Raw genomic sequence first — 27881 nt, forward strand, 5'->3', positions numbered from 1 at the left:
GAATAATCACCCACCGCAGGACTCTGAGGTAAATGCTCACATCTATAGATTCAGCGATAAAGGCTCCAGCACAGTGAAACAATCCACAATAAATGCTCCAGACCGGTGAAACAAGCGGGGTAAGTATGGCTTCTTTCCTAGGTGCGGCTTACAGTACCCAAAGCCCAGTAGCCTGCATCTAGAGCCTACGACAATCTCCACAACGAAGTAAAAGAATTAGCAACCTTCCCACAATGACAACCTTCAAGACAGAAGGGAAGAATCCAGTGTTAGGGAGAATTCTTTGTAAGGCTAATTTCCCAAACCTAGTGAGTCCCCCAGCAGTTTTGCTGGATTCTTGGGGTTTATTTTTTTCTCTCCTGCTAAGAGTGAGATTCTTTTGCTCCCACTCTTAGACATGATTTGAGGTGTTCCTTTAACTTTCCATGTGTTTTATGGGCTATGGGGCCTTTTACTCCATAGGGTCTCATGTGTTTTTTGATGTGGGTTACACAGCACCCTCCGTGCCGTAACCCAGGGGTGTCGTAGCGACCCCCCAACATAGACTCCATAACCTGGGACTGACTACTGTCCCCCAGGGCATGTAAAGTCACCATTGGCTTTGCTAGTCCCAAATTATGAACAGAAACCAGTACAAACCATCATATTGTGGACGTATGGGTCGGGGCAATTCGATTGCCCCGGGGTCTGTTGTTCACGGGGGCATGTCTCCGTCCCCCCTGATCGAGTTTTGGCTGGTGGGAGTGGATGCTACTTTTTATATTCGACCGCGAATATATCTCTATGGGATTTTCCCATTGTTCGAGGCCACCAATTTTAATTATTTAATTCTTATAGCCTCGAACATACCGCCGGTTTATTTAATTAATATTAATTCGCCGGTTGGTATTTTTTGCCAGAACCCAATTCTAAAATGGCGTTTGTGTTCTCTTCTGTGACTCCAACCCAAGTCGAGCCCTTTGTTCCACTTTTTGGCAGGCTTCTCCACAGAGGCCTCCAAAAGTGGTGCGACTCTGTCTGGGTACCACAGGGGGTATGTGAGGTGGTTTAGGCACCCTGGACTGAGTTACCTTGGTAACTCAAGTCGCACTCTTGTGTGATTGGCCCAAGTGGTGAGCCGGCCGGCTCACCGCTTAGCATGTTTGATTGACAGCTAGGCTGAGTGAATGGGGGTGTGCTGCATAAAAGCAGGGCTTTGGGGACTGGAACTTCAGAAGTCGCCACTGGACCTAAGAATCCGAGGAGGGAGAAGCTGAGCCAGCCTTCAACGACGACACCACCGGTGGAGGCCTGCTGAACCGTCTCACCACTTTTCCCAACGACAGAGGAGATCTCCAGCCCGGAGAGTCTTCTTCCTTCGACTGGTGGGGATAACCAGTCTACCTTCTTTTCGCCTTCCTGGAGCATCTCGTGGCCGCCTTGCCTGTGCCAAGCACCCCAGCAACCGGGATACCACGTTTTCACCACTACCGCGAACCGAAAGGGTAGTACCTTTGTACCGGAGAACTCCGCAGCTGGTTTCTTCCCTGGCAGTGCAACGACCTTCATGCTTCCTCCACGACGAGATCTTCTCTTCCTCTGGACGACGCTGCGACTTGCACCCGCTGCCAGGAACAACTGCCCCCGCTGGAGGATCCTCTCCATTTAAGGTACCGTGTTCCGCCTGGCTTCCCTTGCAACCGTTTGAACGGGGTGCATTAAATCCTCGTCTCTCGAACCTGGGTTAGCCTGGGACACCTTAGCTAACTTTTCCGCACTGAACTAAACCTTTTTCGAACTACCTCCACAAACTTCGAAGACTCTGTGTAACTGTCTGATCTTGGGCATCTTCCGCCCGGCCCCCTTGAAAGTGGGCCTGGCGCCTAAACTTCCTTGCTAACCAGTAGAATGTGGCTTCCTAAACTTGCTGTGGTTCTTTAAAAAGTGTTTAGTGTGTATGCTTCCATAATTCTGATTTTCCCTCCCTTTTTATTTAACTTGTTGGAGTGCCATCGAACTTAAAGCGCTCACCTCTGTCTGGAAATAAGTGGTGTTAACTAAGACTTGTCCAACAAGTAATCAGGGAAGTACATATGATAATAGTGATTGTGTTTTGAACTTATCTTACCAGTTTAGTGCTAGTGTGTTTTATAAGAGTGTGTTAAATAAATAAGTATATACTTTTACACCCAAACTCTGGTCAGTGTTTGCTTGTGCTACTGTATTTCTGTACTTATCTTGTATGCTCTGTATACTGCCTAACTCTTCTTGAGGGAAGTCTGACGCTCAGCCACAGCTACCAAGTGAATCTGTGTGGTACAGACTGTTACCAAGTGGGTTTACTGCCAAACATCTGTAGTCTTAAATCTTTTGCAGTGGTCCCCAAGGGAACTGCACAGGTTTCTGCCTAACATCCAGCAAGTAAGACTAAGGGAAGACAAAAGAATCAGCAAAGATGAATTCTGTTGGCTCAGGGGATAAGAAAGGATGGCAGCCCAGTAGAAAATTAGCTATTAGCAATCTTGATCACGGCCAAATTGACCTTTTCCAAATTGACTGAATTGTTTTGTTCAGGTTTCTTTTAAAGGAATTTTCGGCCCATTTTAATTAAATATAGATGTGGGGTGAGGTAAGGCGATAGGCTAAGGTAGGGGGAAGAGGGAGTGGGTGGGTGGTGGGTCTCCCCCCTGCATTTTCAAACAAACACACAAAATAAATTAGGTCAATTTGGAAAAGGTCAAATGTTTTCTATCAAATAGACCTAAACCCAAAACTATGGCAGAGCAAGGATAATGTCCGAGCGTCTCCTCGACTCCGGACATGACATCAAGAGTACCTCAGTTGGTCAGCTACCCTCCCCCCACCAATACCCCAAGCTCAGCAGCTGATGAGGAGGAATCCAAAGGATTCAGTCGGTTTACCGAAAGCTACAAAATAAAACGTTTGTGCGTTTTTTGTTTTAGGAACAGCCACCGTATTGTGAGCAACATGCTGACGGTACACAATCCCTGAAACATGCCCATCATCCCCAACAGCAAAAAGAAACTATAAACAGCAACAGAGTATTTTCATAGCAGGACAGAAGAATCTGCGGGAGAAGAATTACTGGTAAGAAATTTCTCCTTCAATGGATTGCATTCTCCCGACGATTCCTCAGCTGATAAGACTCCCAAAGCAGTACAGTGAGAGGAGGTAGGATAAAGTCTCAAACAATAAAGCTCTGCAACACCACTCTTCCAAATCGGGCATCAGCGCCAAGTCTAGACAGAAAAGTTTTGTGAATGTGTGGAACAATTGTGAGGGAGATTTATCATTTTTATTTGTGATCCCCTCTCCTAGTGCTGGACTTCTGGACCTTTTTCTTCCTATCCTGAATGAGGGGAGCCTTTTCCCCCTCATTCATTCTTATTTGCTCTGTTTTCTGTGTTTTATCTTTATGCTATGATATGATGAGTCATTTCTAACAAGCCTGTACACAAGTGCTTCTAGGCACAACAAGACAAGGTGGGGAGACATAGGGAGGACTAAACAAACTATCTTACTAGGCCTTGTGTCATTCAGATCGTGCAACTACGGTGGGGTGGGTTGGGGAGGGGGAGAAGTGCCATTGGGAGGCAGAAGGGAAGTGCGGTCTGGGCAGAATTGCTCTGAGTAAGTGCAGCCGGGGGAGCCCGCTATGGGAAGTGCAATGGCGCTGGGGTGGGGGGAGGGCGGGGACTGTAGGGTTACAGAAACAGCCCCTAAGTGCACGGAGGCCCGGAGGCAATGCAGGTGGCTTGCAGGTCGGGAGGCAGCCTGGTGCCCGTTGAATTCAGAGGGTAGCCAGGCAACCCGCTGGCACGGCAGACAGGTGGTCAGCAAGTGAGAGCAAGAGAGAAAGCAGAAGCAAAAAGGAAGGTCTTGATTGAGCTGCTTCCACAACCTGAGGTGGTCTTTACTATGGAGTCTGCTTTCCTCCATATCTCTTTAAAGGCATCTGGGTTTAACCTTTGCAGCACACATCACCTTATGTGCAGTGTTGCTGGGAACCCTTTGGGTTCTCCTTTGAGATTCTTTCCTTATCCTTGTTAACTACCATTCTTAAGGAGAGAGGGATACTTTGTATCCTTCCAAAAACGTTATACTTTGAGAGATTAGCACACCCCACCTTATGTGGAGTGCTAAAGGAAAACCTAGTATGCCCCTTTTCTCTGCTCCTGTAACTTTGTAGGCACATAGATAACCCTATAGCTGGCTGGTGGCAGTGGACGTGTTCTACCAACTATTGTGCTTTTTTTTCCCGCAGACCGTATTCACAGTCTCGGATGTGCACAATAGAGTCATGTATGTTCTAACATGGTGGCTCCTTTCTTTTTTCGCCATTTCTAACATGGTTGTTAGTTGTTAGCCATTCTTCTACAATTCTGAGAGGGAGAGGTCTGTGTGTGTGTTTTGCCTTTGCCGGGAACCCTTCGGTGTCCGCGTCTAGGCTCCAGTGTGTCTAGGCAGGCAGAAAGTGAGGGAGGAGTTCTTCACTCCCCTGCCCTTTGTCTGCCAGTGTGCTGAATGGAACCAGTTCCCAAGTAATCTTGTCCTAGAAACTGACAGTATCCTGTGGACCCTTTGCTATTCTTCTACTTCGTAAGACTTTGGGCTCGACTCCTATACTGACTTTTTTGTATAGTTAGGGATTGGATTTTGAAAGGGTTAGAAGCTCTGAAAGGGTTAGAAGCTCTGAAATAACTCTAGAACACACTGCTGCTGTGTGTATAACCAACCTTTTTCCTTCCTAAAGATTTTTTCTTATGTGTGGTTTTGCTAACTAAATACAATTACCATATATCTGAAGTAACGCAAGTGCGCGGTAGTACTGTCATTAATGTCAAACTCTAACAACTACAACCACTTAAATGCTATTGAAGTACTCACCTTTGAAAAGTATTAAGAATTCCTATGTGTGTTGGTTAGTGAATTAAGTATTTATCTACCTTACTTGTGTAAATAATGATACATGTATATTTTTAAAATACCATTTAAAGTGTGTTTCTTTGGACTATTGTATTTACTGGATTCAGTGTACTTACCTACGGCTCACATCTTCCTCCTATAATAAGCCTGGCTGCTTTGCTTTTCTACCAAGATCCTTTGGGCAGTACAGACTTATACTAAGAGTTGGGGGACCTGTATGCCAATGGATAGTTTTATGAAGTCTTACCTCAAGTGGACTTAAGTAAAACTCCCCTAACAGCGATGACCTAGTTGCTGCCCGATAGATCTCTTTCACCGGCACACCTCTTTGCAATGCAGAGGATGTCGCTACTCCCCAGTGGAATGCACTCTGTTGGCAATTGCTTTTCCGCTTTTTGGTAGCATTCTGCAATGCAGAAAATTATCCAACGGGAAATTGTCTGCTTAGATATCGCCAGGCCCTTCCTGGATTGTGAATAGGCCGCACAAAGTTGGTCATCACGTTTTACGCACGCCGTCCTGGTCACATTGTAGCTGAGCGCCCGCTTCGTGCTCCAGCCTGTGCAGCCTTTCGTCATCCCTGGAAGGGTGAGGTGGCGGGTAGAAAACCGGCAGGTCAATGCTTTGAGAAATGTGAAACTCTGAAGATACACCTATGGAAAGAATTTAGGTTGGACTTTAGTGAAGCATTCTCATTGAAAAAGCACAGAAAGGGTGGTCTGCAAGAAAAAGCCTGAAGCTCGCTTACATGCTTTATTAACGTGAGTGCTACCAGAAAAGCAGTCTTAAGGGTGAGAAGGAGAATACATCAGCTCGAAAGAAGCCACCATCAAAAAGGTCAGCACCAAATTGAGATCCTGATTCGGAACCACAAATGGTGTAGGCGGAAACCTATCCACAATGCCCTTTAGCATTTGTGTAATTTCTGGGATAGTAAAGAAGGATTACTGATCCGGAGACCTCTTAAACATGGACAAAGCTGCCAAGTAACCTTTAACCAAGCTTATCTGAAGGCCCAACGAGGCCAGAGAAAGAAGGAATTCCATCACTGCAGTGGTGGGGCATGAAATGAGGTCTACCCACCGCTCCCTACACCACACATCAAACTTTCTACACCTGCACAAAGTCCTATTGGAATGTCTCCAGTCATCATACGTCACCATCTCAAGAGCCACGCATATAGGCTGAGGCTCTCCAGGTTCAGGTGGAGCACCCGACGCTCCGTCTTGGATAGGAGGTCCGGCCTTCGAGGAAGCCGGCGAGGTGGGTGGATGGACGTTTCCAGGAGTTCCGAGTATAATGTTCTCATCGTCCAATCCAGGGTTATCAAAATCATGGTGGCCTGGAACCTCCTCGACCTCCTGAGAAACCAGGGGAAGACTGGTATCATCAGAATGCTTCATGGAGATTAAAGATCCACACCACCAGGAACGCATCCCCTAGTGCAGCCCTCACAGGGAATTCCCTTGAGCAGAACTGCCTGCACTTTGCATTGAAAAAAGTAGGTCAGGCGCGCACCCTAGTTCCCAGTCCAAAATTCTTAATGCAAATAGTAACTGGGTTAAATCCCAACAACATGCAGTAGTAACAGGGTTGCATCCCATAAAGCATTGACCCTCATGGCAAACAGATCTAGTGTCGAAATACCCCACAGACCGAAGATCTCCTCCAAGACTTTCGGGCACACTTCCTACTCGTGTTTGACTGGGCTCTACCTGCAAAGAGCATCAGCCAGCTGGTTCTCCGCTCCCGTCAGGTGGGCTGCAGAAGCGGAATTCTCGTTCTCCAGTAACCAGAACCACAGTTGCAAGGCCTCCCTGCATAGGGGTAGGGGCCACACCCCCGTTGCTTGTTGAGATAATACAAGGCCACTCTGTTGACTGTCAGAATCAGGACAGGGTCCTCCTGAGAGTAAGGGTGAAATCCATCAGGGATAGCCTGATCGGCCATCTGTAGCCCCTGCCTCTAGAGACAAAGCTGAAGGACTGCTTAGTCGACTGCTGCACTGCCAGCCCTAGAGATTGTGCACCCAGTTTCGACTCTCTACATTTTTTTTTTGGCCCAAAACATATGCTCACTGTCAAACGCCATATCCGGACGTTTGGCTTGCACATTGGGCGAAAAACCTGAGCTGTGGAGGTACGCTGCCTCTCTCAGTACTATGGACATTCCAATGGCCCGGACTATGCAGTCTGCAGAGTCGAGACTTGCCCGCAGAGCCTGACAAGCCACCTCCTTCCCATCATTTACCATATCCAAAAAGTCATCTCTCCTGCTGGGAATGACTAGCCGCCTCAGCTATTGTCATCTGCAGAATGTGCAAATACTTGGCGAAGGCACAGCTGGCATTGTTTGCCTCCAAAGCCATGGTCCCTGAGGCAAGGACCTTTTTTGTTGGGTGTCAGTCTTTTTGGACTCTATGTCCATGGGCAGATTGAAGGTGGATGTGGCTGGCCTTGAACTCACCGTTGTAGCTTGAACCACCAACCCTTCTGGAGTAGGGTGAACGGAAAGACGGGCATGTTTCCTCTGTATGGCTTATGTTGCTTAGTTAGCTGATGGTCTGCGGCTGGTGTTGAACATGGCCTTTGCCACAATGTGCCAAAGGAGTCAGATATGGCTGCATTAATGGGCAGCGCACTCTGTCTGCGGGTGTTTATCCAGGATGTTCGTAAACTCATAGGATATGAGTGGCTTCGCCGGTGTACCCATCCCCAAAGCCAGGACTACCTTTTCTACTCTTTTCCTGTACTGTGAATTGTGGTGTCCATAAGGGGATGCCTGTTGCAGGACAAGAAAATGTAAGGTGTCAACCCCACTTGCCTCATGCAGACCTTCCCCAAGGGCCAATAAAACGGCCTGATCCATGAAGTAGTCTGCTTCCCCAAATCCTCTACTCATTGGCTCCATAACAAACAGGACCGGGGCACCTGCTTCGTCGAAGATTGACCTCATGGAGTGAAAAAACTCTGATCTCGACTCTGGTACAAACGGTCGACCATCGGTAAAGACTGGTGGAAGCTCTCGATGCTGACGATTCGAGGGCCTTTGGCGCCACTATCAGCTTTGTGATCATCGATGGCATAAGACCTCATGTGTTAGGGCCTTCGGTGTCAGGGCCAGACGACCTGACAGTCGATCACATTGGAGACTTCGACGGAGGATGCCAGAGCGCCAATTTCGCGGAATGTTCCCCAATGGCCATCGGTTAATTTGTTGACAGGAACCAGACTGCTCAACCACGTCCATGATGGACATATTCGACCCACAGTCCTGACAGTGCTTAAAACCCAAACCTGGCATCGATTGAAATAGAATTTTTCTCACGGAACAGAATCTCATTCCAAAACAGCATGCGGAAACAAGGAGCTGAGGCACGGGCCGTAGTGACAATATATGTACTGCCTACATCACGTCCGGAGTCAAGGAGTGGTGAGGCCGAATCAAGATGGAGTGAACGTCGAGCCGCACTACACCACCTGTGAAAAAGGTTTGAGCATGTGACGCTGGAATGGATATCAATGAGATAAGCAATCTGCAGGAGAATGCAACCCACTGAAGCCCAAACTACTGCATTTAACCAGCCAAATGAGAGATTCAAAATGGTAGGAATTGGCAGGGAAAATCCTTCAGCCGGCCGACATGCTTTTTTCAAGTTACAGAAGAAGCAGCAGGAGAGAGACGCAGGAATCCAGCAAATCCTCAAGTACCACAGCAAAAATGGCTGGCCAAACACCAGTCCACCAATCATTAGAAGTGGTTGGGGGCAATGGGTCCGATGACCAATCATACTGGATGGTGAGTGGGATTGCCACTCAACCTAGACACGGTGAGAGGGACTGCCACTCAACCTATACGCCACAGGAAGTGAGATGGAGAGTCAAGGAACCTACAATGGTTTAAGTAAGAAAGAGCCTGCGTCGTCAGAACAGCCATTTTGAGCCTATCTCATGGTTGTCTTGAAGAATGGCAGCCCTAAAATAAAAGATGGATGAGAGCAGGATTTAAAGATGCACATTGGTGCCCCAATGGCTATCAAAAAGGTACATTGAGCCATCAATGAGGTACAATTCCTTGTACCACTGGTGAGCCAAACCTAAAGTACAGCTACCATCAACCTACTCACTAAAACCAATGTAGGGTATTACAAACACCCTAGAGCAAACATGTGGTGCCTGAGAGGTACCCCTGGACTTGGCGTATTAAGCAAGGCAAAAGCTAAAGCAATGGCACAGCAACTCAAGAAAAGTGTCGCTGGTCACCAAAAATAAGTCAGTGATCCAAAAGAATAAAGGGAAAAAAAGCAAAACAAGTTGAAGGCACCCCTAGAATCCCCCAAAAATTGGAATTATGTCTTAAAGTAAGTTGTATGCACACTAGACTTTGTAAGCATTTAGGACAAAAAGACCATCTAGAGAAGTATGAGTATGCCCTACCAGAGGAAGACCCAAAGTGTGACGGACCAGTCGTTACAGTGAGAAGTGATATCACCCGCCGGGAAATGCACTGTTCCTTTCTGGATGGGCTAGTTTAGGGCAGGAGCCTTACAGCCACAACTGGAAAAATCTCTTCTAGGTCAGTACAGAGGCCCCCAAAAGGAGACCTCCAATCAATAAATTAAGCTAATCATTCAAGTGAACAGTCTGCGGAGTGGAGCCCTTGGAACAGCAGCAAGGATGGTCACGGATGTCTGTTGAATAGGTAAGTTACCTACCACCTACCAGGCAACCCACCACCAACAAAATGTTCCTACCAGGCATCTTCACAATGCTGTTGAGAACTATTCTCCACCTTATTAATTCCTCATGCCAGCCTAGTTCCACCCTGAGCTTGGCCACCGTAGGCACCACTCCACCACCCTCCGTAGAGCCCCACGCCACAACCATGCCATTCCAATTCTGCCTACCATGCAACCTCTCAGAAAGAAATACCAGATTACGGATCCAGACTACCTAAACTGTACGAGCCCCAAGCCAGGGACTCTATCCAGTCCAAACTAAACAACCGTTCCATTACCATTAGCAACTGCGTCAACCTCTTATTGGAAAGACCCAAGACCAGCCCACCTAATACTACACCCAAACACAAAACCCACAACACAGCCACCTTCCCCACCAAAACCACTGCCGCACTCATAAAAGGTGCCCTCATCAACGCACGCTCTATAATAGCCCATGCCACAGATATACCGGACCTCATCCTAGCAGAAGATCTAGATTTCTTAGCCGTAACCGAGTCCTGGCTCCATGCAGCCGCAGGACCAGCCCTCTCACTAGTCATCCCCGACGACTACATTATCCTCCGAGCGGATAGAATAGAATCTAGAGGCGGTGGCCTGGCCGTAATTGCCAAACCACATCTCAACATTAGACTTGACTCCTCTACCCACCTCCCATCTTGTGAAACACTCACTGCTAAACTGCCTACTAGTAATTCCCAAACGATATCCATTCACCTACTCTACAGACCTCCTGGACACTTAGGATCCTTCGAGGAAGACCTTAGCACCATCCTCACCAATAACCTGAAAAACACCTCCTAGAGCCTCCTCCAAGGGGACTTCAACCTAGGCTTTAAAGACCCCAAAGATCATCAGGCTACCCTCAACAATCATACTCTTTCTGAATTAGGCTTCACCCAAAAAGTATCTGGCCCCACCCACAACAAAGGGAGAACCCTCGACTGGGTAGCAGACTACAACTGCGCAGCCTCCATCACTGATAACTCCCCCCAATCATGGTCCGACCACCATCTCCTCTCCTTCACCCTCGAAGCCTCGAGCCCCATCACCAACAACGTGCTAGCCTCAGCCATCCCCACGAGAAGTAAAAAAAAATATCACAGTGGAAAAATTGATACCTCTCATCCTCCCTACTCTTAACCAACGCCCTGCTTCCTCCAACCCTCACGACCTTGTAGGAGGCTATAACAAAACTATGTGCACTGCCCTAGACACCAGTGGACCTTTAAAACTAAGAAAATGTAAACCGAAAAAGCATCTCAAGCACTGGTTCACCAATCACCTTAAAACCCTTAGATTAGAAAAACGCAAAATTGAACAAGCTTGGAGATACTCTCCCAAAGACCATAACAAAAAATTGCTCAATAAAATAACGTCCAACTACAAAAAAGAAATCATAGCTGCCAAACAAGAGTCGTACAACTTGAGAATCGCACAATCCAACTCCAGCACCAAAGAGTTGTTTACGTTCATTAAAGAACTGGAAACACCTGTGCTAACCCCAGACACCTGTGTGAAGGACAAATAATGGTGCACCAGTATCCAAAATGCCCTTAACAACAAAGTCACAAGCCTTCAAACTAAAATAAAAAATAAGAAAGACTCCTTAGCCAAACCAACCAACCAACCCCACTAACACGACCCCGCGCCCCAACACTCTCTTGCCCAACCCCACCCGCTTTAGCTTCTCCAAAGTCTCCACTTTCGAAGTGGAAAAAATCATTCTCAGCCTAAAACCATCTAACTGTCAGGGCGACCTTTGCCCCCACAAATTATAAAGATGCGGCAAGAGACCTCTTGCCATTCATCACAAAACTCATCAGCGCCTCCTTCTCCTCAGGTACAGTCCCCTGCAACCTCAAAGAGTCCTGGATCCTACCCCCATCTCAAAAAACCTTCTCTGGACCCCTCCATTCCCACCAACTACAGACTTCTTACCACCGTCCCCTGCCTGCTCAAGATATTAGACAAGACAGCCTACCAACAAATTCAAAAATACCTTGAACTGAACCATCTCCTTGGTATCCGGAAATCAGGCTTTAGACCCAAACACGGGACAGAAACAGCCCTCATCGACCTGAAGGCTCAAATTGACACTCTTAGAGACAACGGGAAAACGGCTTTATTGCTTCTCCTTGACCTCTCTCCGGCATTTGATCTAGTTGATCACAAAATCCTATGCAATCACCTGGATTCAGCTGCCCACTTTTCCCAAGAAGCCATCGGTTGGATCAAGTCATTCCTCAGCAACAGATCCATGCGTGTCTTCTCCACCACAGCTGCTACCGCCGACCCCATCCCCATCACATGCGGAGTCCCCCAGGGCTCCTGTCTCCCCCACACTGTAAAACGTGTTCACAAAGCCAGTGTTTGATGATCTAGATGGTCTGGGTATGACCTACACTAATTATGCTGATGATACCCAGATCCTCATCCCGTTGACGGGAGATTACAACCATGATTTGGCCTTGGTGAACAGGGTGTACCTGTCATGATGCCTACCCCCGGGGAACCAGACCAGGTCCAGCAACCCCGGAAGCAGGCATCAAGTTGTTTTGAGCAAGCCCAAAAGCCCCTGCTAAGGGCTGTTTGGGTGTGGTCCTGGCTCCTATGGCGCCAGGCTCAGAGTAGAACTTACCTGATGCAGATCATGCTACAAGCTTACCTGGTGCAGACCATGCTGCAGAGCTCCAAGCCAAATGAGGCTTGGAAGGGACTATTTTACCTAGGGACTATTTTTTACTCGGGTGGGGCTGGGGAAGAACACTTACCTGGCACTACTTTGGAGGCTATTTAAACCACGACCGAAGAGCACCACACGCTTCGCGTTATTCTGCATCCAGCAGCGTAACGCTCACCGTGTCTGCAAGCCTACATCCAGTCTTCTGCCACGCCCGCCTCGAGTCTGCAGCTCCTAGAAAAAGGGAGGAACAGAAGGAGAAAGGTTAGAATAAGAGCAAACCTTCGATCCTTACCAAAATTCCAGATCCACCGCACCTTCGAGCTGCAAGAAAGAAGCATTTACACGCGCCGCCTCGCCTGCTGCAGCGCAGCGCTGAACTCACCGGCCTTCACAGCATCCTCACGATCCACCGCATCCTTCTGCACATTCCCGCCACATTCTGGCACCTAAGGGGAACACAAGAACAGCAAAGGTGAGCCAAGGAAATAAACATAGGCAATAGTAACTACCTCCATAGACTTACCCGATTACCGCCGGGGGTACTATTCCTCTTCAGGAGTCGGCGCAGTCTCCATTTCATCCTCGCCGCACCCCGGCCCCTGGGGGGAACAAAAGGACGACAAGGTGAGACAACGGGACAAATAAGGGGAACACTTCTCACCGCAATAGACTTACCTAATTTTACCGCCAGAGGCATAATTCCCCGAACTTCACATTTTCTCGCCACACCTGAATAAGGGAACAAGCAGCTTACATTCTGGCCTTATTTTTTGGAACTGTGTAGGATAAGCCAAATCATTACTTGAACTTCGTCAGCTACCACAAGGAACTCTTCGCTGGGGTCAAGCTGCAAACTGCAAGGAATCAGACAAGAGTGAAAGTCAGACATGTGAACTCTTACGAACTACATATTTTTCAGAGTCAATATTGTTCTGGAACTCACCGATTCCTTCGAGCCAGTAAAGCAACTGGTTATCAACGCACCCCTGCGCTCAATGCAGGATGGTGAGCTCATCTTTTCAAACCATTAGGTGAGACTATAAGAGGGGACATCAAAGGTGATCTGTGGGGAGAACAGCGGGGTTGGGGGGAATTTACACTCAACTCCACGGGTGGTTAATTCCCTTTCTCCATTTGCAGAAGAATATTCCTACGGGCCAAGCAAACGAACCTAGGTGGGCCAGTCCAGTCCGTCATCTCGGCCCTACGCGTCACATTGGTGGAGACCGCAGCTGTCCAGTGAGATTGATGCCTCTGTGGGAGCCAGGTGAGCGTAACAGTACCTCATCATCCAGGCATGGATGGCATCTCACAGTCTATGCCTGAATGATGACAAGATTGAACTCATTATACTTGGTTCCACCGCAAACATAACCAAATTGGACCACAACTACACCAGCTTCATTATAGATGGGAACCCGATCAAAGGAGTTAAGGAAGTGAAAACCCTAGGACTATACATCGACTCCTCCCTCTCCTTCCACAAACAGGTTAGCTCTATGGCATCCACCACGGCCTACACATGTAAGCTTATAAGAGCAGCCAAACTCTTCTTATCCTCCCAGAGCTGCATTACACTAGCCAGAGCCCACGCATTATCAAAACTGGACTATTGTAATGCCCTCTACGTAGGAGCTAGCAAATAGGTTACTAACAAAATACAGATGCTACAAAATAACGCTCTCAGAGCAGCGCTCAGCATCCCCAAGAGAGGACATATCTCCAACATTAGGAGAGCCCATAACTGGCTCAACACAACAGATAAAATCCTGCTCAAAGTAGCCTCACTAATACACAAATGCCTTAACAACGCTGCCCCCCGCTTCCTAGTCGATAGAATAAGTAAACACACCTCCAAAATACCTACCAGAACCTCCAACGCTAATCTTCTCACAGTTCCCAGATTCAAACGCACCAAAATGGGTGGCAACAGCTTCCAGGTGAAAGCAGCCCAACACTGGAACTCTCTACCACCTTCTCTAAGGACACCCCAAACCTACACACACTTTAGATGCAACTAGATACACTGGATAAAGAACAATGACCACTAACTACATCCATCCATCCCACCTCACCGCTATCCACCTTGTAAATATGTATATTTGTAAATCCGTAAACTTTTGCCTTTTGCATGACTGCTTCAACCATCTATTATCCATTGTATTTACTGTATTGTATCTATAAAACCATTGTAATTACTGTACTGCACTATAACATGTAACCAAGCTGCGAATAATCTTGTTGCTCCTGCGCCCTCATACCCTCGGGTCCGGTGTGCAATACAAATGAATAAACTAAACTAAACTAAATTCAACAAATGAGGACCCTAATACCAGTGGAGTGAACTACAAAAGCCCAGTTGAGGTTATCAGGAATCCTTAAACATGCACAGACTCAATGACTAAGTAGCAATGATTGAGCAATAGTGATCATGGGCGGGGGGGTCAACAAAAGTGCAGCAGGACATGCCACTGGTGGTCTCCACACCAGAAGACAAGTACCAGGGTTACGCTACACAGATGTAGTATCGAACAAAACATACAGCAGAGTCAACAGCCACTCCAAAGAGCCTGCAGAATGTAGTGCCCAGTTCCATAGGTCAAGTAAAACAGGCAAGCCTTCGGAGTTGGAGTGACATGAACTCATCTTCAGAGCAATGGATCAAGCTGACCCTGCAAGAGTAAGGAAAACGAGCACTAGGGTTCAATCTGGCCAGGAGACAGGCAGACCTTCACCATGGGGATTTGCAGACTCCAAAATGTGCTGGACCAGAGCTTTTATCGTGTTTCTTAGGTCAGACATCTCTAATTGAGGCTTTAAGAGGATGACAGTTCTGGATATAGAGAGTCCACTTTTAAATCAAACTGGAGGGTAGTGGGTGACCCTAACCTCCAGATATGCCCAGATGAAAGCTAACCACTTGCTCCTTAATCTGAAAAAACAATAATGATTATGGGCAACCATTCGGTACATCCCCTGTTTCCATCTCATCTTCAGTGCCTTTCTCGTAAAATAAGAATTCTGGAATAGTGATGGACTCAGAACAGACAATGTGGCTCTAGATCACAGATGTCACCAGGCATAATTTTGATAATCTTATAATTCAGAGAACATTACTCTCCCCCTATCTGGCCTTCCTGCCAAAATACTCTGCAATCGCTGACATAATCATGTCTAGATTCGACTATACCAACAGCTTACACCTGGCGCACCAGCATTCCAACTTGCAAGATTACAAAGATTGCAAAAAGCATTTGCCTGTCTACTTCTGAAACTAGAGGGCAGAGAACCCATTACAGCAGCTTTAGTTTCCCTGCATCGGCTACCACTAGGCCAAATACTAGCATCTAACGCCTTATGCATTGCCTTCAAGGCAATTCAGGGGACAGGACCAGCATTCCTACAGTCAAAATAAAAATAAAAAGCTTGACAAGCACACAGCAGAGATCCTCTTCACATCTAGGCATATTACTACCAATAATCTACCAAAAAATGTCTGGGTGGTGTGGGACAGGTATGGTATAAAAAAAATGATAGACAACATATTTCAAGTTTCAAAGAATGTTTTATTTCAATATCAGGATGGTGGAATGCCTAACTTTGCCCTATAACTAATGTAGGGACAGGGTTGGATTGGCCCCTCAGCCTTTCGGCCCATGGCCGGGCAGAAATCATCCCTGGGGCGTGGGGGGCGGTTTCTGGCCGGTTTGTAGGTCGATAAATGAGTACCAACACAGGTTGGGTGATATTGTATGTATATTTGTTCTGTAAAAAAGATCTTAAGCATACGTGCTATACAATAACATTATCATTTGGCCTTGGACGTCTGCTTTGATTCACAGTAATTTAGTGTACTAAGGAACAATACTATTTGATGCCACTTCCTGTTTTGTCAAGGGGTGAAAGGTCGTGTTTCATCGCTTCCCGGGATGTCACTTTGGGGTGGGGGTCAAATGACATCACGTCCGGTAATGTCATCAGAGGGCAAGGGGTGGGCCACTTTTCTTCGGATGACCGGGCCTATTTCTTGTCCCAGTCCGACCCCGTGTAGGGATTTCTCCTTCCTAAAGAAAACTAAGAGAAGTCTGTGTCCCTAAGTCCAAATCAATGTTTGTGTCAAAAACCTATGCTTGCTCTCACATCTAAAAATAACAGTGTGGGTTTCTTCTTAGCCAACAAAATAGTGTTCAAAAGTAAAGTCTCAGCTCAAAGTTCTTCTTGGGTTCCCTATTCCAAGTTCAACACAGCTCCAATAGCTGCCTGTTTCAACACAGTCCCGCCAGAATTTGAGGTTCCCTTCCCCAAGTTCAATATAACACAGTTCACACCAAGAAGGAGGTCCTGAGGTTCCCTTCCCCAAGACAGCATTTCTCAGTTCTTTCAATTCTCAGGGTTTCCTTCCCCAAGATTTCACTGCTGCACTTATAGTGATTTCATCTGCTCAATGTTCAATTCGAGAAAACCAATAAGTCTACTTGACCCACCTTCTGGCTTGCTTTACCAATTGTTTCACAGTTCTTTGTAGATCAATTCCAATGTTCTTTGCTTGTCTTCATTTAGTGATCTCTGGTCTAGGTGCGGTTGTCAGACCACACGGTCCACCCATTACATGTCACACAACCAGGAACCAATGGCTTTTCGTTGACTTGCTTTGTGATATCTGTGATCTTCAGAGGGGAACTCCCTGGTCTGGGCGCAGTTGTCTGACCTCACGGTCCTCCCGTCACAGGCCGCACCACCATGAGTTCCCTTAGACTTGTTTGTCCCCTTTTCAGGATCTTCTGCCTCAGGCTTCTGACTTCTCACTTCTATTCTCTTTGGCTAGTATACAACACTTTTCTGCATCAGTCTTTTGTTTTACCATAGACTTGTTCTTTCTTACACTGATTGACAATGTTCCACATGCTTTTATTTTGCCCACAGTGTTGTTTACATCCAGTCTAATTTTCAATAGATCTGTTTAATTCCAAATGTTCGTTCAGTATTCACTATGCTGTGATATTATTCAAATAGTACTTTCCATTCAGTTCAGTGTTCAATATACTCAATTAACAGTTTCAATTCAGTTCGGTATTCAATATAGTTCACATTCACTTGGACTGTTACTTGCCTGCAGTCCCCTGGGAGTGCTCCGGTCTTCCTGTGTCCTCTGACACTCAGCAGCTCTTCATGTCTCCAAAGCGGCGGCTCCTGCTGTTCATGCTCACCCTCTCTGTAGCAGAGAAGCAGACCGCCACGTTTGTCGGGCACGTCCCGACTTCCCTTCTTGGCTTCTCGTTTCGCAATAGACGCTGACAGCGTCTACCCGGCTCCTGCAGCTCCAGCTGCCTTCGGGTCCGGTGCGGACGGCGTCTCTCTCTCTCTCACTTATTAGTTCGGCGGCCCCAGCTGCCCACCTTCCAGTTCGAAGGCACCCAGTCCTGCATCTGCCAGCTGTAGGTCCTCCGGGATCGATACTGGCGTTTAGACTTCCGAGACTCTTCCCAAAACGGCGGTTCTCCTCCCGATTGCTTGGGTCTCCCCCTTTTATACACCTGAGCCCTATTAAGGGGTCTCAGGTGTGAGTTGTTGGCCTGTCTTGCCTGACCATAATGAACCCAATTAATGAGACATGCTTGACCTTCAGTAGTGGATGCTTTCATACCCCTCTTCTTCGTCCCAGTACTGTTGTTTGAAATAGAAGAACAAGTGACTTACCATATTTGGAAACGTTCTTTCAATGGGATGTTCCTCCGACGTATTTCACATCTATGACAGGTAATGACCACAGCTGTGCTGTTTCGGAAAATTTCGGCAGAGGGCATCCTGCGTCGATGACGTCGATCCGTTGTCCCTCGAGTGCCTCCGTCGAGCGTCAATGTCACCGGATGTTATATATAGGACGCACGGCGCCCGTAGCCTCAGTTGTAGTTTTTTCCCAGAAAGTGTGGCACCAATCTCTTGCCAGTATGACTGCAGAAAACCTTGCGGATACATAAGCTGCAATCGCATAAGAAATTCTGACAAGGGGCAGGCTGGGAGGGTTCGATGTGGAATACGTCAGAGGAACATCCTATTGAAAGAACGTTACCAGATAAGGTAAATAACTTGTTCTTCGAGGGGATTGTATCCTCCGACGTATTCCACATCTATGACAGACTCCCAAAGCAGTACCAACATATGGAGGTGGGAAAAGAATTTACAATTTATAATTTTTGAATGCCCAATAAAATTGCTGAATAAAGGACTGCCTTACCAAAGGCCAAATCCTGCCCATGGATGGAGTCCCAGGAATAGTGTCTCACAAAAGTATGGACAGAGGCCCATGTGGCTGCTTTGCAAATATTGCAAATCGGAACACCCATCTGTAGAGCACTGGAGGCAGCCACACCCCTAGTAGAGTGAGCCCGTAAACCAACTGCAGGGTCCTTTCCCGCCAAATGGTAACACCCAGAGATCGTCAAAATGATCCATCTAGACAAGGTCTGTTTGGAAACAGCCTGATCCAAGCGCCTTCCAGCATAACCAACAAAGAGCTGATCGTCCACTCTGACCCGGGACATCCGTGAGAGATAGAAACTCAAAGCTCTTCTAGGATCCAACCTATGGAGCCTCTCCTCTTCCTTACCAGGATGTGGAGGAGGATAAAACGTCGGAAGGATCACCTTCTGGCTCAAATAGAATTCCGATACAACCTTCCGAAGAAAAGAAGGCCGCATCCGCAGGACAACTCTGTCCTTATGGAACACAGTATAGGGTGGCTTGGCGGAAAGTGCCTGCAGATCACTCACTCTGCGTGCGGAAGTAACCGCAACTAAAAATACAGTTTGAAAGGACAACAGAATGTAAGGGCTCAAACGGAGCTCCCATTAGGAACTTTAAAACCAAATTCAAATCCCATCCCGGCACCTGGAAAGGCAACGGTGGAAACACATTAGTTAGCCCTTTTAGAAACTGAGAAATCAATGGGATTTTAAAATAAGAACATTCCTCAGACGAGCGCTTAAATATGGACAGCGCCGGCAGGTAACCCTTAATGGTACCCACTTGCAGGCCCTTGTGGGCTACAGAAAGCAAAAAGACAAAACCAAAGGAGTGGAACATTGGAAAGGATCCACATTCTATACCCTGCACCAGTCACAGAACTTTCTCCAACGGCACAGGGATTTCGTTGCGGGCCTTCTGGCCGAAAGCAACACCTCCATCATGTCTTCGGGGAGGTCCCAATCCTTATACCTCAACCTTTCAGATACCAAGCATGAAGGCTGAGAGACTTGACCTCTGGATGGAGAACCTGACCCCCCTCCCATGAGAGCAGATTGTCTCGGTAGGGAAAACGGCGTGGAGGGCAGATGGACATGTCTAGAAGGTCCGGTTACCACGCTCTCCTTGCCCATGCCGGAGCAATGAGGATCATCCGGGAACCGAACCTCTGTAACCTCTGCGACATTTGCGGAATGACGGGGACTGGAGGAAACGCAAACAGCAGTGGGAAGGACCACTCCACTACAAACGCATTCCCCTAATGCTCCTCTTGGAGGAAATTCACGCGAGCAGAATCTTTCACACTTATGGTTGACACTGGTGGCGGAGAGATCCACTTGTGGGGTTCCCCAAAGGGCGAAGATCTCCAACAGAACTTCCTGAGCCAGCTCCCACTCGTGAGAGACCGTGCTCTGCCTGCTCCGAGCGTCCGCCGCCGCGTTTTCGTCTCCGGCCAGATGAACTGCCGAGATTGAAATTTTCTGCTGGATGGCCCAGAACCAGAGCTGCATCGCCTCCCTGCACAACGGGAGTGACCCGTACCCCCCTTTTTTGTTGAGGTAGTGCATTGCCACTGTATTGTCCGTCATAATCAGGACATTCTTCTCCCGCACAGACGGCAGAAAAGCTTACAGGGCTAGCCTGACGGCCCGCAGCTCTAACAGAGTGATGTGGAGTCTGGACTCCAACGGCCGCTGGCTGTCAACTCGTTGGAATGAGCTCCCCAACCCGTGAGGGATGCGTCCGTCACGATCGTTACCTCCGGCCAAGGTTGCCAAAACAGAGCTCCCTTCATCAGATTGCCTTCGATGGCCCACCACAGAAGATCTTGTGCGACCGAGGCTGGAATCTGAAGGGAGTGGCAGGTGATGGAAAGATGATCCAGGGCTTGCTCGGGAGAGCGCACCCTGATCAACCAATCGTCCAGGTAGGGGTATACGTGAATCCCCACTTTCCTGAGATATGCTCCCACCACCACCATCAGCTTGGTGAAGACCCTTGGGGCGGAGGTCAATCCGAATGGCAGGACCCGAAACTGAAAATGCGAGTCGCCAAACGCAAACCTCTGGTACTTCCTGTGCTTGGGATGAATCCGCACATGAAAGTAAGCATCCTTGAGGTCCAGAGACACCAACCAATCTTGAATTTGAAGGGCCTGGAGAACTTGAGAAAGAGTTACCAACTTGAACTTGTCCTTCCTGAGGAGCTTGTTCAGCCAACGCATGTCCATGATGGGTCTCAATCCCCCTTCTTTTTTCAGGATCAAAAAATAAGGGGAATACCATCCCTTGTTCCTCTCCGCTACAGGCACCAGTTCTCTGGCGCCTTTCTCCAGCAGGGGTAGGATTTCCTGCACAAGGAGCGGATCCGGACGCTTCAAGGAGAGCTTCCCCGGTGGATTGTCATGTGGCCTCTGCCGGAAGGGAAGACAGTAGCCATGGTTTATGATCTCCACAACCCACACATCTGAAGTAATGGCTCGCCATTCTCCAAGATGCTGCGCAAGTCTGCCCCCAACCGGCGAACCATGGGACATGGCCTCATGACTTAGCGGACGCAGCTGCGACAGTGCCTGAGGGCAAAGAGGCAAATGCCCGAATGGCTTTGGCACCTCGAGTACCTTGCTTTCCAACTCTGGTACTCCTACGGTGGCCCCTTTGACTGGCAGCTCCTCTCGATCTACCAAAGATAGAGTAGTACCGAAAGGAACCTCCCCTCCATTGCTGTCCCCTAGGACGAAAAGGCGGAGGTTGACTTACTGCAGCGCTCAAAGACTTCGCTGCAGCTTTGGAGGTCTGCAACCTCTCAAGGCTCTCGTCAGCCTTGCTGCCAAACAGATGGACACCATCAAAGGGCATGTTGAGAAGCCGGGATTGCACATCAGGAGCAAACCCCAACTTCCACAACCACGCAAACCTGCGTATCACGTGCTCACAGCCATGGAACGGCTGACACAGTGCGCCGTGTCCAAACCCGACTGAACGGATTCACACATGGCATCCTTGCCGTCTTGCACGAGGGCTAGAAAACCATCTCGTTCTTCCCCTTCGGGAATATGCTCAGCCGCCAAAGATGCACAGTTCCACAGCGTGTGAGTGAATCTCGCCAAGGCACAAACGGAGTTGGCTGCCTTCAAAGCCATACCCCCTGATGAAAATCCCTTATTCGCCCAACCATCAAAGTGCTTATCGTCCCTATCAGGAGGGATGGTAGGGTACGCAGCCTGCTTCGAAGGGCCGTAGCCGCCTGCACCACCAAACTATGCGTCGACAAGTAGCAGGGGTCACTACTGGCTGGGCGGTATTTTTTCGGAATCGACTTATTTACTGGCGGGAGAGTCCCCGGAGCAGTCCAAGCCGCTGCCAACCTTCTTGGCAAAGCCATGTGAAATGGCAACACCAGGTCAGTGGGTGGACCCTGGTCCCGGATGTCCGTCAGATAATCCTGATCAAAATCAACAGGTGGAGCAGACCACCCCAAGTATTCAGTCACCCTTGACATGAGACGCCTATAGGAGGATTCAGCATACGTCCCAGGTTCAGGCCTGCCAAACTCCACCTCCAGAAAGGTGTCAAGACCACTGGCGTCATGCAAGGACTGACGGAGTTCCTCCATTTGACTGTGCCCAGACAAAAGGTCATCAGAGACATCAGGAGGCACACCCATCTCCTCATCAGACCTTTCCTCCACCTCCGAAATATAATCCAAAAGATTGGAACAAATCCAATCTAGGTGGAGGAACCGAGTAGGGCTAAAAAAACAGGCCTCACAGACTTACTGAGAGCCTTCCTTGGAGTTTCCACAGCCCTCAAATCCTCCACAAACGGCGTCGAAGGCGCAGAGGGAATCGGCGTCGACGCCTTCCTCGAAGGCTTCACAGGTTCCGACGGTCTGGATGGCGTCGAGGACCGGGAACTGGATCTGGCAAGGCTATGGCGATCTCCCTTGTCCGAGCGGGACCTATTCGGCTCCCGATGTTCGCGCCTACCGCCCGAGCCCGAAGGCGTGCGAGTGGTGGATCGAGCCTGTTCCCTGCCTGCTTCTTTTGAAGGCACGGCCGGAACTGTGCCTTGCGATTCGAAAATCTCTGCTCGCAGAATGCATCCCATTCAGCCCGCGACGAAGACTTGGTGGGACAAGTCAACCGTCTGGTGGAGTCCTCCGAAGTGGACGGGGAAGGCGACTGGTGACGGCGCTTCCTAGAGCGCCTCGAAGAGGCAGAGGAATGGTGGCAACCACTACGAGGCCGAGACCCCCTGGATTTTCGCCGACGTGGAGAGTCGCCCCTCTAGTCATCGGTCAAAAGTCCAGCGGACTTCGATTTATGGGGTTTAGACACCCCTATCTACCTTTAATTTCTTCTTATGTTCAAGCAAGGCCTTAGGCGTCAGGGACTGGCAATCATCGTAGTCATCGGTGGCGTGGCTTTCGCCGAGGCACCAGAGGCAGATGTCGTGCTGGGTCCGTGATGGACATCTTCGAACCGCAGTCCCAGCATTTTTTTAAAGCCCGACTTCAGGGTAGAAGAAGAAGATATCGCTATCAAAGAGAAGAATCGAGCGCCGAGATTCCGAAGCAAACACGTTTGCGGAACAAACGGAACTGAGGCTACGGGAGCCGTGCGTCCTATACATAACATCCCGTGATGTCGATGCTCGACGGAGGCCCTCTAGGGACAACAGATCGACGTAATCGACACAGGACGCCCTCTGCTGAAATTTTCCGAACCAGCACAGCTGTGGTTATTACCCGTCATAGATGTGGAATACGTCAGAGGACACAATCCCCTCGAAAGTGTGCATTACTTCGAGTTACTTCTTCCTCTTCTCAGTACTTGGTGGGTACTTACAAGGGAAGAATAGGGCATAAATGGAAGTAGCCCATGAAGTCTGAGGGTGGGGGGGTTAGTCAGTATTAGGGAAGGGGGGGATACCATGTGTCGCCATCCGGCTCCCTCTCTCCAAACCCCTAGGACCCTCCACCCAGGTGATCTTACCTCGCTTGTCTGCCCCCAGGGTCCGGATCCAAAAGCAATGGCCCTTCCCTGGCCACCTGAGCAATAAGATCCCTGGGAAGTAGTTGTGAGAGTGCCTTCAGGTTTCTAACAGTGTCTCCTCCACCCAAGCTACACCTACTTAGCACTCATTACCACACAGAATCGGGTATATTAAATAATGTGCAGCATTAAAAAAAAAACATAAAAACGAACTCCATCCAACCGATCAGTCATTCCTCTCGCTCTAGGACTTGAAAATAAGTGTTTCAGAGGACTATAGTGGTAATCTAGGTACTCTAATTGGGGAACAGGCCTATCCCCTTCTCAAACCATTGATATATTCTCCCCTTTGCAGTGAGCCTCTCTATTGCTGGTAGTTATTGGAATTCTCCTTTTACTTGATGTTTAATGATGTGCCAACCATAGCAGGATTAGAGACTTATTTTATTGTATGCTAAATCTTTGCACTTAATACACAGTAACCCATCAGCATTGTGTTGTACATATTTGCATCAAATGTACTGGTTATTATAATTTCTTTCATCATTGTACATGAAACAATATTTTATGTAGAAAACCTTTGATTTTGCTACCTACCGTGTGTTCTCTTAGACATATTGGCACTAATTTAATTAACACAAACATTCTTTCTCTATTAAGTACACATTTGGCTATTTCTCCAGGCATCTTGAATCCAACCACAATATAGTAAGCATTTGACTTTCAGGCATGCTCAAGGATAGGGGATTGCAGTTTAGTATGTTACAAAGAAGCGACTTTATATGGGATTTATCATATGATGGGGTATATTAAATAATCCTTTGCAATCATGCTAATGGCAAACATATGCAATTCATCTCCAAGACTTAGATCACCTGGATAGTCGGACTGGTAGAGTAGTTATGGGAAATCCTTTAAAACTAATCAAAACTTCCAATCTTCTCAAGTTCCTTAAACTTTCCATTGGTGTTCAGGACGCAATTGCATCATTTCCTACAAATGGGATTATCTAAAGTTGTCTGATGTTAACTGTTTTTGTAATATTTATTGGGAGGGACTGGTAATAACATTCCAAGTACTAATTTCTGGCAAAGTCGACCTGCCCACTTTTGTGCCGTTGAATAATTTCACAGGCACTTCAAGTACTGTCCTGCTACTCATTTTGGTACTTAATGTAACCGTTTATATTGCTTAGGCATAAAGGCCTATAACGAGTCATCTGTCCCTCAACAAAGTGAATTGTTCCTCACAAACAGATCTGCCTCTAAAGGAAGTTGATATCCATGTGTATACCTCAGGGATTCCTTGTGTTAACCCCGCTCCCGAGACCACGTTGCCCATGAAAGAAGCATCACCCTCCCCCTACTACTCAGGTAATAAGCAACCTTAGAATTATTGCCCTGTCCCTCCCGAGTCCTCTGTTGCTCCGGAGAAAGCACGCCTGGATGGTCCTCGTGAGTCCATGAATCCCAAACTGGCCAATCTGAGGAGTATGCTTTTAAGAAAATCTAATATGTTAATGCCCAAAGATGATTCCATCAAAGCTCTGGTTTTGGACCACAGATATGTCATCATCATGAATGTGATGAAACCTGCTAAGAGAGCACCAAGAGATGCCCTTTGAAACAAAGTTCTTGCATGGCTTCGCTCAAGATCAGGGCCAATGGTTGTTCTGACTTGAAGTTCTTGCGCAGGATAGAGCTGAATGACTGGTGTGCCCAGGGGAACAGGCATTGCATTTTGGTGGTGTGTGGAGTCAGTACCATGCCCCTCTATCTGAGACATTGTAAATAGTTGTCCATGGGCTCCTCGGACTTGTAGTCTGAGCTTGATCTGCCGTCTGCAGCATTGAACTGATGGGTACTCACTGGTTTACTTTTATTGTGCTCATTTGTTTTTCTTGTTGTTTTAAAAAATATATTCTTATGTATGTCTGTATTTGTTGTAAGTTACGTTTTTTGTAGCGCTTTGAGGCCTATGGGCAAAAGGCGCTTCTTAAGAAATTTAAATAAATAAAACATTGGATGCAACAAGGCTTGCAGCACATCTAGAAAGACAACTTTCCTTTTACCCTTTTCTTCTCTCATCTCTCCAGTCGAATTCGGAATTCAAACAGTCTATCCTGGATTTGGCCGTTCTTGGCCTTTTGGGCTTGGAATTCCGATTATTACTGTGCTGGTGAATTCTACAGAGAGACATTGGTCCTCATTATAACTCGGGCGGTAAAAACAAACTCCCCATTCCCATTGAGTCCCATAGGACTCAATGGGAATGGGGAGGATGGTAGCACCGCCTCGGCCTAGCGGGCGGAAAGGCACCAGCACGCAGATCTCAGAGTGTGCCAGTCCGGTAACAACAGTGTCGGTAGCTTACCGGCACTGTTACCCGACCGGCATACTCATAATGAGGCCCATTAATTGCATGCTCTTAAAACAAAAGCCCACATGCTTCAAGGGGCTACGTTTAGGCACATCACAAATACATCACGCAGCCATTAGATCTGCTCTCAAGTAAATTCATCCAAGCTACAGCCATCTTTGAAATTACCTGCAACTTTCTGTAAAATTATTTTATGTTACCTGCTTAATCAACTCCATGCAACCAAGCTTCCACAAACATTACTCCCTCCCTTCTCCTTTTACCTTACATGTCAGTCCTGATCGTCCTTTATTTGTTCCCCTTCCCATACTTTTACTCCAGCATCTCTTTTCCCTCCTAGTCTACAGTCTGTAAACTTGTGGCTGGAACATTATGCCATTTTCAAACAAGCCTAGGCGTTCAAGAGACTATTACAGTGGTGATTTGGTGAAGTATAAACACTTCATAACATAATGTTATGGCGATCCCATCATTCGCTTTGTCAAAATACATTAAGTACCTATATAGATAATGAAACAGAATTATCGATGGCTAGAAGTGAGATTTGTGTTCATCCCATGCCATGGGTGAAGCACTAATTGAAGGGGGTCCCAATATAGAAAGCTCTCACATGATCCTATAACAGAGGGGAAATGGAAAAGCCTCCTCCTCCTGAAGGGTTCAGTGATAATCTGACATCACAAAAACAATTTAACACAGAAAATGAGCAAGAGTAAATAAGCCCCTTTTGTCTTGCATGAGGCATTCTCACCTTGTTCCAGGGAACATTGACTGTGAAACCTTCTCCTCTGCCTTCCCCAACAGCATGGCTGCCAGACTCAGGCAGGTGAGGCCAGAAGTGTCCCTGTTCATATCGGTGAATGGAGAAGTAGAGAACGCTAAAGAAAGCAAGCAAGAGGTAGAGGGGAATAAAAACAATATTGGTTTGCATGTTTCAAGAGTAAAAACAAAAATAAAACCACTTCTAGTTATTCTGTGGCCAAGGAATCAATCACTGATCACTGACAGTTGACTAGACACATACTTGATAGCCACTTGGACTGATTTGAGTACCTACACCTTGGCTTCATATGGAAATATAGATCTGTATGTTCAGCCCAGAATTTACTCCGATCTACACAGAATCCAGGTGCAGACATGATGGCCTCAACTGTATCTCCTCACTAACAGGGGTATCCCACAATTAAGGGCAATTCTCCTGCCAAACTGTTAGGACTGATGGACAGATGTATAGAAGGCCAACCTAGTACAGTGACAGGGACAACTCTGGGAGCTGTAGCCAAAGCAGTTTAACATAGCTGGACGAATGGTCTAGGCCAGAGGTCTTCAAACTGTGTGGCGCGCTCCCCTAGGGCGCGAGAGCCCAGCAGCATGAAATAAAATATTAGTCTTTTTTTTTTTTTTTTAGGTTGGAGGAAATGGCCAGGGGTGGCTCACATGGTCGGACTGGACCATAAAACTGACTCAGACACCAATGAAAAAGTGGGCCGCAATTGCAAATGGATATTCTTTCCTTTTGTCACAGACCATCTGAAAAGTACCCAAGGGGGGGTTTCGTGTCAAAATGTAAGCAAATGGTGATATTTAAAGAATATTTATTCAGCAACAATGGTCAAAACTACTAGCTGCATAGTGAAGTAACTCATCAAACTGGCCCACTAGCATTTTGCATTTTTAGTACGGGCATTGTCCTATTGCCCTATAGGCCAGTCTGAGCCTAGTAGCTCATCCATAATGGCAGAGATGGTATCCACCCAGTGGCCCCTTCACCCATTATGGAGGATCCGAGGAGGCAGCCCAGTGAAACACTGAGCATTCCCTCAGCTGCTTTTTCCAGCTGAGGGAGTGCTGCTGGCCTGGCTAATCTGTGTGTGTTTGTTTTGGTCCAAAGAGCTGATTTTGAGGATTGGGGG

General features: G+C 47.5%; 1 protein-coding gene across 1 annotated transcript in view; it reads right to left on the reverse strand.

Moving 5' to 3' along the window:
* The window catches only part of HDAC6 (histone deacetylase 6), a 1945770-nt gene that overhangs the window by 1242649 nt on the left and 675240 nt on the right, over positions 1-27881 (reverse strand). The window contains exon 11 of the mRNA XM_069647471.1: positions 26720-26846. Within this exon, the coding sequence (XP_069503572.1) occupies positions 26720-26846 (127 nt within the window). The remainder of the gene's footprint in view (positions 1-26719; positions 26847-27881) is intronic.

Source organism: Ambystoma mexicanum, chromosome 2q (assembly GCF_040938575.1).
Source record: "Ambystoma mexicanum isolate Mex_15411 chromosome 2q, UKY_AmexF1_1, whole genome shotgun sequence".
NCBI classification, from domain to species: Eukaryota; Metazoa; Chordata; class Amphibia; order Caudata; family Ambystomatidae; genus Ambystoma; species Ambystoma mexicanum.